The sequence below is a fragment of the Mytilus trossulus genome, chromosome 8, assembly GCF_036588685.1.
Source record: "Mytilus trossulus isolate FHL-02 chromosome 8, PNRI_Mtr1.1.1.hap1, whole genome shotgun sequence".
Classification (NCBI taxonomy): domain Eukaryota; kingdom Metazoa; phylum Mollusca; class Bivalvia; order Mytilida; family Mytilidae; genus Mytilus; species Mytilus trossulus.
In genome coordinates, this window is record NC_086380.1 from 18,491,165 (window position 1) to 18,504,572 (window position 13,408).

Here is a 13,408-nt window from a genome sequence, read left to right on the forward strand (position 1 = left end):
CAGCTTTATACGACCGCAGAGGTCGAACCCTTAACAGTTGGGACATATATGGACGCTACAAGCAAGCTTCGGTTTTGAAATAAGGAAACAATATAACCTTTTCAACTTATAAAAGGGGGAATACATTACCACAGAATAAAACTTTTCTTTAATTATTAAAATATTTAACGTGTTCAATAGTTTGTTTTGACATGTAGAGGACATACAACTATTGCAATTAAAGAAATACAACGATAGAATGATAGCCGTAGGGATAGTTATGAAGAAATTAACCCATAAATTTCGTTTTTATTTTCAGGTCAGATTAAAATTTTAAAGTTATACTTTGAAGCAATGGAGAATTCAGAAAAGCTCATCATCAAGTTAATATACGTTCTTGTAGCATTTAGTGAGGTTTATGGCAGATATTATAGGAATCTAGAAAGATTCAATATTTACACAAACGGTGTAATTTATACTGTTGATCCTAAAGCTGATTCGTGGCATTCCAATCCTGTACAGGCAATGGTTGTCAATTATCACACTGGTTATATCGAATATATCGGTAATAATGGTGATGCGATGGACTATAAGACAGGTACTAACTGAATTTATATAATATATCGGTAACAATGGTGGTGCGATGGACTATTACACAGGTACTAACTGAATTTATATAATATTTCGGTAATAATGCATGGAGATTTAATTACACAGGTACCAACTGAATTATATGATAAATAGGTAATAATGGTGATGTGATGGACTATTACACAGGTACTAACTGAATTATATAATATATCGGTAATAATGGGGATGCGATGGACTATTACACAGGTACTAACTGAATTATATAATATATCGGTAATAATGGGGATGCGATGGACTTTTACACAGGTACTAACTGAGTTATATAATATATCGGTAATAATGCATAGAGATGTGATGGACTATTACACAGGAACTAACTGAATTATATAATATATCGGTAATAATGGTGATGTGATGGACTATTACACAGGTACTTACTGAATTCTATAATATATCGGTAATAATGGTGATGTGATGGATTATTACACAGGTACTAACTGAATTATATAATATATCGGTAATAATGGAGATGTGATGGACTATTACACACGTTACACAGGTACTTACTGAATTATATAATATATCGGTAATAATGGTGATGTGATGGACTATTACACAGGTACTTACTGAATTCTATAATATATCGGTAATAATGGTGATGTGATGGATTATTACACAGGTACTAACTGAATTATATAATAAATAGGTAACAATGGGGATGCGATGGACTATTACACAGGTACTAACTGAATTATATAATAAATAGGTAACAATTGGGATGTGATGGACTATATTACACAGGTACTTACTGAATTATATAATAAATAGGTAACAATGGGGATGTGATGGACTATTACACAGGTACTAACTGAATTATATAATAAATAGGTAACAATGGGGATGCAATGGACTATTATACAGGTACCAACTGAATTATATGATAAATAGGTAATAATGGTGATGTGATGGACTATTACACAGGTACTTACTGAATTATATAATATATCGGTAGTAAGGGTGATGTGATGGACTATTACACAGGTACTAACTGAATTATATAATATATCGGTAACAATGGGGATGTGATGGACTATTACACAGGTACTAACTGAATTATATAATAAATAGGTAACAATGGGGATGTGATGGACTATTACACAGGTACTAACTGAATTATATAATAAATAGGTAATAATGGTGATGCGATGGACTATTACACAGGTACTAACTGAATTATTTAATAAATAGGTAACAATGGGGATGTGATGGACTATTACACAGGTACTAACTGAATTATATAATAAATAGGTAACAATGGGGATGTGATGGACTATTACACAGGTACTAACTGAATTATATAATAAATAGGTAACAATATGGATGTGATGGACTATTACACAGGTACTAACTGAATTATATAATAAATAGGTAACAATGGGGATGTGATGGACTATTACGCAGGTACTAACTGAATTATATAATAAATAGGTAATAATGGTGATGCGATGGACTATTACACAGGTACTAACTGAATTATATAATAAACAGGTAACAATGGGGATGTGATGGACTATTACACAGGTACTAACTGAATTATATAATATATCGGTAATAATGGGGATGCGATGGACTATTACACAGGTACTAACTGAATTATATAATATATCGGTAATAATGGGGATGCGATGGACTATTACACAGGTACTAACTGAGTTATATAATAAATAGGTAATAATGGTAATGTTTATAGGTTATCGTTGGTTATCTCAACGAGATTGATTTTCTCGATTGAGCCGGTCACGGCGAAAGCGAGAAAAGCAATCGAGTTGAGTTGACCAATAATAATCTGTTGATCGTTATTTTACCTATGACGATGTTGTCACTTTCATGTGAATTTCATTAGCAACGCTACGTATCATCTTAGATTCTAGCGATAATTTTTCCATCTCAAGCGAGTATCATGATATGAAAATTATAAAAAAAAATCAAAGGAAAAAAGCACACAATAGCGATAAGATGGACAACCTAAATAAAAAGCAGAACATATCTAACATAAACTATTTATGTAAATAAAGAACGTCTGCAAAGTTGATGTACAATGAGAAAATGTTTGTGATATCCTATGTGTTCTGTTCTTTCTTAACCTAAGGTACAACAGGCTACACAGAGTTTGATTAATGTTCATACATTTATATTTGTTTTACGGACAGTAAGCTAAACATTGAGATTCAATCCACACTAAACACAAAGTACGTATAAGCCTCAAAACATAAATTATTGTAGAAACAAGTTTAAATCAAATTTTTTATCCTTACATGAATTACCAATCAATCTTTATCAGAGGCTGCCTATTCAATATAATATTAATGTAAATTATAAATACTTGTATCATTATCCATTATCTCCATTTTAATTCTCAATTTGATACAACCTATCTGTTTCAGAACTGAGCAAGACATTTGATTTAAAAGGGAAAACAGTACTTCCCGGATTCCATGATGTACATATGCACCCTCTAGAGGCTATGACAAAGCTCGGTGGAGGATGTTCAATTCCAAAGCAGACACCTCCCGAAGACATTAAGTATGCAATTTCACAATGTAAACCGACCAATGATGCACCTGGTTGGATTTTAGGTCACGGTCATTCGATTGAATTCATTTTGGACCATATTGAAAATGAAGGAAGACCACCAAAGGAGATAATTGACGAAATTATAAATACTCATCCAGTCATTCTTATGGATGAAACATCTCATTCTGTATGGGTTAATTCAATGGCTCTTAAAAAGGCGAGAATCACGAAAGACACTAAAAATAATCCCGGTGGTATAATTATGAAAGATTTAGAAACTGGTGAACCGAATGGTATATTATTTGAAAACGCTGGGAATGAAATTATGGACATAGCTATTGTATCGTTTGGTAACCAAGACGCTGCAAACTACGATGCTTTAAGTAATGCTTTATGGGAACTTAAAAAGAACGGAATCACATCCATATGCGACGCCAGAACTTACTGGAAACGAAACCATCACACTACTTGGAAAAGGGTATGTGATAATAACGAATTAACCGTTCGAACTGTTTTAGGGCTTTGGGCATATCCTAGTATGCATGATACAGAGCAAATTCAAAAGTTGAAAGATTTGCACACTAATGATTATAACAGCAACAAATGCTTTCTTAAAATCAACGAAATAAAAGTATATTCAGATGGAATAGTAGATAGTACAACTGCTGCCATGTTGGAACCGTATGCAAAAAATCTACATTTACCTGGTCTAGTGGATAATATTGGCATGAATTATTTTACACAGGATAGATTGCAAAAATACTTCGAACAACTACCAAAGTTTGACTTTCATATACATGCTATAGGTGACCGGGGCGTGCAAGAGGTTTTAAATGCAATTGAAAAAACAAAAGAAATAAATGGTAGCCGTCATCGCATGACTCATCTGGAGATTGTAAACAAACGTGATATTCCCAGATTCAAGGAACTCGGTGTGATTGCTGACTTCCAGGTTACTGGTGAATTTACCCTACCGGGAGAAACAAGAGCCCCGATTATACATTCTGTTGGTGAAGATAGAGCAAAAGATTTCATACCAGTAAAAAGCGTTGCTGATACAGGTGCCGTCGTGACATTAAGTAGCGACTGGGATGTTAGTAGTCTTAACCCGTTTATAAGTATTCAGCATGCCACACAGAGGGATCAGCAGTCAGTTTCTGTTAAATCTGCTATAGAAATGAGAACAATAAACGCAGCTTATGCAATGCGACAGGAGAATGAAGTTGGCTATTTAGGTCGTGGTATGGCTGCTGATTTTGTTGTTGTTAATAAGGACATTCTTAAAATTCCAGTTCACGAAATCGGTTCCACGAAGGTCGTGCAGACCGTGTTGCAAGGACAAACTATTTATCAGTTGGACAAAAAATAAATAATTTTAATTATGCAAAAATGACATGACAGTTTTATATACCTGTCTAATTTTTTTTTAAATATAATAATCTATTGCTTCTTTTTTTTAGTATAATAAACGGACTTCAAAGAATTTACCTTTATTTGTTAACATATCATTCAAATATATTGTAAACTTTGCACTGAATTGTTAAAATGACACCAAAGATTCAAGGACTATTATATATTACATTTTTTTTGTAACAGTCATCATCAGATTGTGGACTCTTATCATAAGCATCCTCTCCAAAGATAAAAATACTATTTCGTCAGCGTATACTTATAGATTATCGTTGATTATCTCAACGAGATTGATTTTCTCGCTTGAGCTGGAACAGCGAAAGTGAGAATAGCAATCGAGTTGAGATGACCAATGATAATCTGTTTATCGCTATTTTACCTATGACGACGATGTCAATTTCAATGTCAATTTCGTTAGCAACGCCACGTGGCCTCCTTAGTTTTTAGCAATATTTTTTTCCATCTCAAGCGAGAAGCATGATATGAAAATTATCCCAAAAAAAGATCAAAGGAAAAAGACACAAAATAGCGATAACTTAGTTTACTCCCTATTCTAGAAGCGAATCAAATATTAAATAATCGCTAAACAAATGCTAGTTTTCAGGAAAGACATTTCATTTAATATTTGACAATAATAGAGTCAGTATTTTGCGATAAAACGAAGCAGTTAAAATAACCACAAGTCTATGGTATACGGTATATTTATCCAAGACACGCTGAGTTTAATAGATATAAGAAGATGTGGTATGGGTGAAAATGAGACAACTCGCCATCTTAGTCCAATTTTGAAAGTAAACCATTATAGTTTACAGCACAGTATTCAACATGGAGGTTCGGCTCCAACCAAACAGTAAGCTATAAAGGGTCCCTAAAATAGATACTGTAAAACCATTCAAACAGGAAAACCAACGATCTATCTATCTATATATAAAAAAGAACGAGAAACATTTAAGAACCATATCAACAAACAAAAACAACAGAACATAAGATTCCTGACATAAGACCGGTGCAAACAAATGCAGCTGGTTTAAACGTTTGAATAGGTATCAACCTTCACCCTTACCCGAATCAATAGTGTAACGTCACAACACAGAAAGACACACTATAAGATATCAATTGAAATGATCTAGCAATAAAACAAGGTTTAATCCACCATTTTTTACACAAGAAAATGTCTGTACAAAGTCAGGAATATGGCAGTTGTACCATTGGACAACATGCCGCTAGACACAATAACGTACACAGGCAAATGAAATCATATTGTTGGAAGGTATACAGTAATGAATATTTTTTTGCAAAAAAAAATATTTTGTTGTTCATAGTACGAGAGCAACAGATAAAGTTTATAGTCATACAAAACAGAGCTGGTATACATAAAAAATAGAGCGACGACGGTTAGAACTTAAAATGATTAAACATTTAACAAATCAACAGGTCAAATTAACACGAAAGTACGATTTGAAAGTCCGGTTAATGTAAATTAATAAAAACATGGTGTTTTGTATTTATTTTAATATAGATAAACTATGTATCAAAGAATTTAGTCGGAGATATTATTCCGGCCAGGAAGTGATGTCGATCACACTTATTATAAATTCTCAAAAAGGCAAGACACACAGGTTCGGACACGTCGCGTTCTGTCAGTGGTCTGGAGATGTAAACATGCGTTCGCTCACTCGTCAGTATCATCGGTAATCGTTTACCTTAATTTCTTTTTCGGGTTTCATATCATACACTTGTATTCATCAAAAAGGAAAAATCGATAAAATAAAAACTGGCAATAAAACACTGCAGTATAGGTCTTCAAAACTAGGATTATGGGTTTTAATTGTATTTATAAGGGCATGTCTTACATTAATGTTAATTTGGCAATGAAGGAATAAAAACAAAAAATCACGAGGACGATCTTTATAATTATGTCCATCAAACGGATAAGCAAATCATGTTTTACATGTGGCATCCGTTTTGTAGTTTATATAAGTACGCATTCTGTCATTCAAGGAAAAGGAGAACGTACGTCTGTTGTTATATAAAAGAAAATAAGAATCCATGGTAATCTATGAAAACAAATACCACTGTAACGATCATCTAACTCGTGATAGTTTTATCTCCCATTTCGTTGACTCTCTAACAAAAAAAAAACCACGTTTGACCGTCATGTTGCTGTGGGCAGGACATATCATATCTACACCCTAATTGAAACCATTGATGTGGAAGAATTGCGTTGATTAAACATTACTTCATACTCCTAACATAGAAACAATTGAGGAAGAAACCCAGAGTTTAATAGGAGCATTTAAAATCAAAAATAATTATTTTCAGAAAAATATGCAAGGAAAAGTACAAAAATAAAGCGAACTGCGAATCAGTATAAAGAAATGAATGGTATTCTTCTCTTTGGTTGGATTAAAAAAATCTTGGTCCAAGTGTTTTTATTTGATACAAGACAGAAAATACGATAAGCAAATTCAACTAACTATATAAGAATAAGAAGATTTGATTGCAAATGAGAAAAATATATCCACCTGAGTTCAAATGACAAAGACAAATATATTAATGTTTGCTACAACTGTAGGTCTTTAACGGCCTTCAACGGTGAGAAAAACACAAACCGTATAATAAGCTATACAAAGTCCCGACATAAAAAACGTGACAGTTCAAACGAGAATACGAACGGCATTATTCATATTGATACAATTTACGTAAAACATGTATGAACAAACGACCAAAAAAAACTTACGACTACGGTTGATCTCATGTATACTGAATTGTTCGTGACTTACGATCAATCTAAGTCATAAGTTTTTTGTGACTTCCGACAGACACATTAAGAGGGGCATTGTGACTGGGTTAAACAGAATAAAATACGAGCAATTATGAGTGGGTTAAACAGAATAAAATAAGAGCAATAGTGACTGGGTTAAACAGAATAAAATAAGAGCAATAGTGACTGGGTCAAACAGAATAAAATAAGAGCAATAAATTATTGTGACTGGGTTAAACAGAATAAAATAAGAGCAATAGTGACTGGGTTAAACAGAATAAAATAAGAGCAATTGTAAAAATTATTTGTAAATGACTCCCCTGACTATATCCAGGAGAAACTAAAAAACAACAATCATAAAAACAGTTGAAACACAAAGCACAGATAATATAGCACTATAATTTGTTACTTTATAATATATACAACAGCGAATTCGAAATAGACGCCACACTAAATTCCGACCAAATATCGTCCCAATACGAAATTCAGAGGTAAGCAAGAAAAGTTATCGTCATATTCAAAAGCTCTAACACGTCCAACAAACGAATAACAACTGTCATATTCCTTACTTGGCACAGGCATTTTCTAATGTCCATTTCTTTTTACAAGCAAGTCCATGACAAAGGGGTATTACTAGACTTAAACACAGGATTGGAAGAGTAAAAGCATGATAGGTAAGGGCTACGTTTTAAGGTCTTTCAGTCCAACACAATTTAAAGTTGGTGACCTTTTATATTCAACTTTTTACCATGTCGTTTTGGAAGCATAGCTTCCCTGCACTTGCTGTGTCGTTTAGATCCTGTGTGCAAAAATGACATAAAAAGACCTAAAGAGTTAAGTCCCTGCTAAACTGAAGACTACAGGTTTTAGCTCTAGAGTCCCCAGTGAAGACATTTCTTTTCTGCAAATACACAGTTTAAGATTAACAGTGAAAACATTAAGTCTTTAGCCCATCTTGACATGTACTTGTGCTTACTTATTATGATCTGCTTAATGACAAGAAATAAAGTCATTAGACACATATTAAAAGTCGCGTTTTCAAAGTTACGATTGTTAAGCTGTTTAAAAAGACAGAGTTGCCATCCATACAATTCTGACACCTACTCCCACAATACAATCTGTATAAGTTAAAATAAAAAAAAAAATATGATACAAATCACTAAAAAATGAATAACATAACTTACAGCTTAATTTTCCCTGCATTCTGAATTGTTTTTGCTGCACACTATATATTTTCAAACATGCAGTACATGTGTTATTCATTTTTTAGTGATTTGTATCATATTTTTTATTTCAAAATGTTAGCTACAATGTATAAAAGTGGTGTCTTTAATCTGTTAAACATTTTGTATATTAACATCAAATAAATTCACATAAGCAAGATAAAAAAAAATCAGCTGAGAAACACGTCTAGTCGAGTCGTCCCAATCGTACTGAATGACTATATCCCAAACTCATAACGGTCTATGGGCAGACAACTAGAAGAAACTAAGGCCGTGTTCACATTGACCTAAACTCGGTGTTATGTTAGTGTAACTCACACATAAACTAAACATAATTACGTTCTCATTGATAACACTCAATGTTTACATGTAGTTTAAATCATGTTTTGCCTACATGCAGTCGATAGTCGATGTAGGCCTTGTGTAGGTTCAGTGTACACAAAACTAGGCATTCCGAACTGTAATTTTTTCATTTATACGTAAAAAAAGAAACGATTTTTATATAAAATTGATACTTATAACACTTATTAATAAAGTTCTTTACAGAAATATTTGTCTAAACTTGATATATTTATTTGTTATAAAACACTTTACGTAGCCTTATTAGCCCCTTATCAAGACTCATCCATCATCTTTGCCGAACACATAATTTATTAGAAAAGGTCTTCCCATCACAGGCACTTGTTTCTGTCAATATATGTTTTTTTGTACTGGTATGGATAGTAAACCATATATTGACAGAAACAAGTGCCTGTGCTTCCCATATCGGCTGGACGTACACACTTGACAGAAATATTTGCCACTGGTATTTTTTTCAAACAACGATTCACTCATTAATGCATTACTGAAAAAGGGTGAGGGTACTCGTTGTTTGTGTAGAATCTCTGATCCGTTAAAATACAATTAGAAATAAAAAAAAATTTATTACCCTCTTCTTTTGCCAAAGAAAAACTTGTAGAAAAAATATCATTTGAAACAAACAGAAAAGATAGAAATGTACTGATCCTTTAAATCGCAATTCTTTTTCTCTGTCTATAAGCAAGCTGATGCAGCCTTTTTTTTAATGCGTAGTCGAGACATCTTTAAACTACTGCAAATCATCCAGAATTACTTTCTTAAAGGAGCAACCACTTTACTTTAAAAACAAGGGGGGGGGGGTCTGAGTCCGATTTTTTTCTCGCGCGAAAGTTAATATTTATTTCGATGATAGCAATTCAATATTTAACACTATAATGTATGGGGAAACTTTGGATTCAGAATATTTTTTCATTCTAATCATCTGTATAACCCAATTTTTTTTTAATCAAATTGTGGAAAAATCCATCCCCCTTTTTTTTAAAGTCAAATGGTCGTTCCCTTACTGCTAGAAAAGTTGTTTGAAAGTTTGAATTCGGTTTCTACGTAATGAACATTTAAATGACATATAGTTTACAAGTGTGAACAAATCTTAAATACAGGTAACTAAACAAGGTGTATAGATGTGGACAAATCTTATGTGAAACTAGTGTACAGTTCATTAAACCAAATGTAAACATGTTTACTGTACACGGCGTTTGGTGTGAACACGGCCTAATTTGAATCGAATTCAGTTCCTTCAAACGGTTGTGATTGATTTTGGGGGTTATGGTCACAAGTTTAAGAATTTTAAAAGGACCTAAAAAGCGGTCCAAATAAGCATTTTTTGAGTTTCCAGACACTAACTTGTGTGTAAGTGTATAGATCTTTCTGAAATTGTACCATAAGGTTCCATACCGGAAAAGGAAGGTTGGGATGCATTTTGGCGGTTATGGCCCTAACTGTTTAGGAATTAGGTGCCAACCAGGGCACAGAAATAATTCATTTCTAATACTATGTATAAATTGCTTATTTCATGACAAAATATCGTAGTAGGTACTTGTTGAATTTCATTTAGTTATATCAGTTGTTTGTTGAATGTCCTATAGGTAAAGCAGGTACTTGTTGAATGTCCTAATGGTATAGTAAGTCCTTGTTGAATATCCTACAGTATGATAGGTACTTGTTGAATGTACTACAGTATGTTAGGTACTTGTTGGATATCCTATTGGTATAGAATGTTCTTGTTGAATGTCCTACATTATAGTAGGTTCTTGTTGAATGTCCTACAGTATGTTCGGTACTTGTTGAATGTCCTAATGGTATAGTAGGTTCTTGTTGAATGTCCAACAGTATGAAAGGTACTTGTTGAATGTCCTACAGTATGACAGGTTCTTGTTGAATGTCCTATTGGTATATTAGGTTCCTGTTGAATGTCCTACAGTATAATAGCTACTTGTTGAATGTCCTACAGTATGACAGGTTCTTGTTGAATGTCCTACAGTATGACAGGTACTTGTTGGATGTCCTACCGTATGTTATGTACTTGTTGAATGTCCTACCGTAGGTTAGGTACTTGTTGAATGTCCTAATGGTATAGTAGGTACTTGTTTAATGTCCTAATGGTATAGTAGGTTGTTGTTGAATGTCCTACAGTATGACAGGTACTTGTTGGATATCCTATTGGTATAGTAGGTTCTTGTTGAAAGTCCTACAGTATGAAAGGTACTTGTTGAATGTCCTACAGTATAGTAGGTTCTTGTTGAATGTCCTACCGTATGTTAGGTACTTGTTGAATGTCATATTGGTGTAGTAGGTTCTTGTTGAATGTCCTACAGTATGATAGGTACTTGTTGAATGTCCTACAGTATGACAGGTACTTGTTGGATATCCTCTTGGTATAGTAGGTTCCTGTTGAATGTCCTACAGTATAATAGCTACTTGTTGAATGTCCTACAGTATAATAGGTACTTGTTGGAAGTCCTAGAGTATGTGAGGTACTTGTTGAATGTCATACAGTATGACAGGTACTTGTTGGATATCCTATTGGTATATTAGGTTCCTGTTGAATGTCCTACAGTATAATAGCTACTTGTTGAATGTCCTACAGTATGACAGGTTCTTGTTGAATGTCCTACAGTATGACAGGTACTTGTTGGATGTCCTACCGTATGTTAGGTACTTGTTGAATGTCCTACCGTAGGTTAGGTACTTGTTGAATGTCCTAATGGTATAGTAGGTACTTGTTGAATGTCCTAATGGTATAGTAGGTTGTTGTTGAATGTCCTACAGTATGACAGGTACTTGTTGGATATCCTATTGGTATAGTAGGTTCTTGTTGAAAGTCCTACAGTATGAAAGGTACTTGTTGAATGTCCTACAGTATAGTAGGTTCTTGTTGAATGTCCTACCGTATGTTAGGTACTTGTTGAATGTCATATTGGTATAGTAGGTTCTTTTTGAATGTTCTATTGGCATATTAGGCTCTTGTTGAATGTCCTACAGTATGACATATACTTGTTGAATGTCCTCCAATATGACATATACTTGTTGAATGTCCTACAGTATGACATATACTTCTTGAATGTCCTACAGTATGACAGGTACTTGTTGGATGTCCTACCGTATGTTAGGTACTTGTTGAATGTCCTACAGCATGACGTGTATTTGTTTGATATCCTATTGGTATAGTAGGTTCTTGTTGAATGCCCTACAGTATGATAGGTACTTGTTGAATGTCCTACAGTATGACAGGTTCTTGTTGAATGTCCTATTGGTATATTAGGCTCTTGTTGAATGTCCTACAGTATGACATATACTTGTTGAATGTCCTACAGTATGACAGGTACTTGTTGGATGTCCTACCGTATGTTAGGTACTTGTTGAATGTCCTACCGTAGGTTAGGTACTTGTTGAATGTCCTAATGGTATAGTAGGTACTTGTTGAATGTCCTAATGGTATAGTAGGTTGTTGTTGAAAGTCCTACAGTATGAAAGGTACTTGTTGAATGTCCTACAGTATAGTAGGTTCTTGTTGAATGTCCTACCGTATGTTAGGTACTTGTTGAATGTCATATTGGTGTAGTATGTTCTTGTTGAATTTCCTACAGTATGACAGGTACTTGTTGGATATCATATTGGTATAGTAGGTTCTTGTTGAATGTCCTACAGTATGATAGGTATTTGTTGAATGTCCTACAGTATGACAGGTTCTTGTTGAATGTCCTATTGGTATAGTAGGTTCTTGTTGAATGTCCTACAGTAGTATGACATGTACTTGTTGAATGTCCTACAGTATGACAGGAACTTTTTTTATAATATTTATAGTAAATTGGGAAACAAGTTATTGCAACTTATATTTACACCTTTTCACTTTGCAGGTGCGAGTGCTCGTTTATATATTTTTATAAATGCAATAAATCAGCAAGTTTTCTTGACAATTGTTTGAATATTTAAGAGAAATATCTTGGAATATTTACTTTTTATACGCCCGTCAAAATTTTGACGGAACGTATTATGGTATACAAATATCCGGTGTCCGTCCGTCTGTCCGTCTGTCCGGCGTAAATATGTCGCACCGTAACTTGAGAACGACTTATCAAAATTTCATGAAACTTAAGATTGTTGTTGCTTATGGTGGTCAAATGATCTGTATACTTTTTTGTGAAAATAAGATTAAAACTTTTTGAGTTACAGCTCTTTGTAACTAAAACAGGGGTGTGTTTTTTTCACATGTCGCACCGTATCTCAAAAACGATTCTTGACTATGGCTTAAAACTTTAAATACTTCTTAGTTATATTAATCTTAATATCTGTATACTTTTTGGTGATGATTCAAAATTTATTTTTTGAGTTATTGAGTATTTTGTAAAAAAAAAAAGGGGGAGGGTTTTTATACATGTCGCACCATCTCAAAAACTATTTATGATTATTGCTTAAAACTTTACACATGTCTTTGTTATATTAATCTAAAGATCTGTATACTTTTTGGTGATGATTCAAAATTTCATTTTTGAGTTATGGAGTATTTTGT

General features: G+C 33.5%; 1 protein-coding gene across 1 annotated transcript; it reads left to right on the plus strand.

The window, feature by feature from the left end:
- The first annotated feature begins 333 nt into the window (after window positions 1-333).
- On the plus strand, window positions 334-4,513 carry LOC134727416 (putative amidohydrolase YtcJ). Its single transcript, XM_063591798.1, has 2 exons — window positions 334-577; window positions 3,015-4,513. The coding sequence occupies exons 1-2, from the start codon at window positions 334-336 to the stop codon at window positions 4,511-4,513; spliced, it is 1,743 nt and encodes a 580-aa protein (XP_063447868.1).
- Window positions 4,514-13,408: the final 8,895 nt, after the last annotated feature.

What these genes read in the sequence shown, in the direction of transcription:
- LOC134727416 (XM_063591798.1), top strand. Translation starts at nt 334, where the DNA reads ATGGAGAATTCAGAAAAGCTCATCATCAAGTTAATATACGTTCTTGTA. An exon ending in TGCGATGGACTATAAGACAG is followed by an intron (nt 578 to 3,014) that starts GTACTAACTGAA and finishes TATCTGTTTCAG; the next exon opens with AACTGAGCAAGACATTTGAT.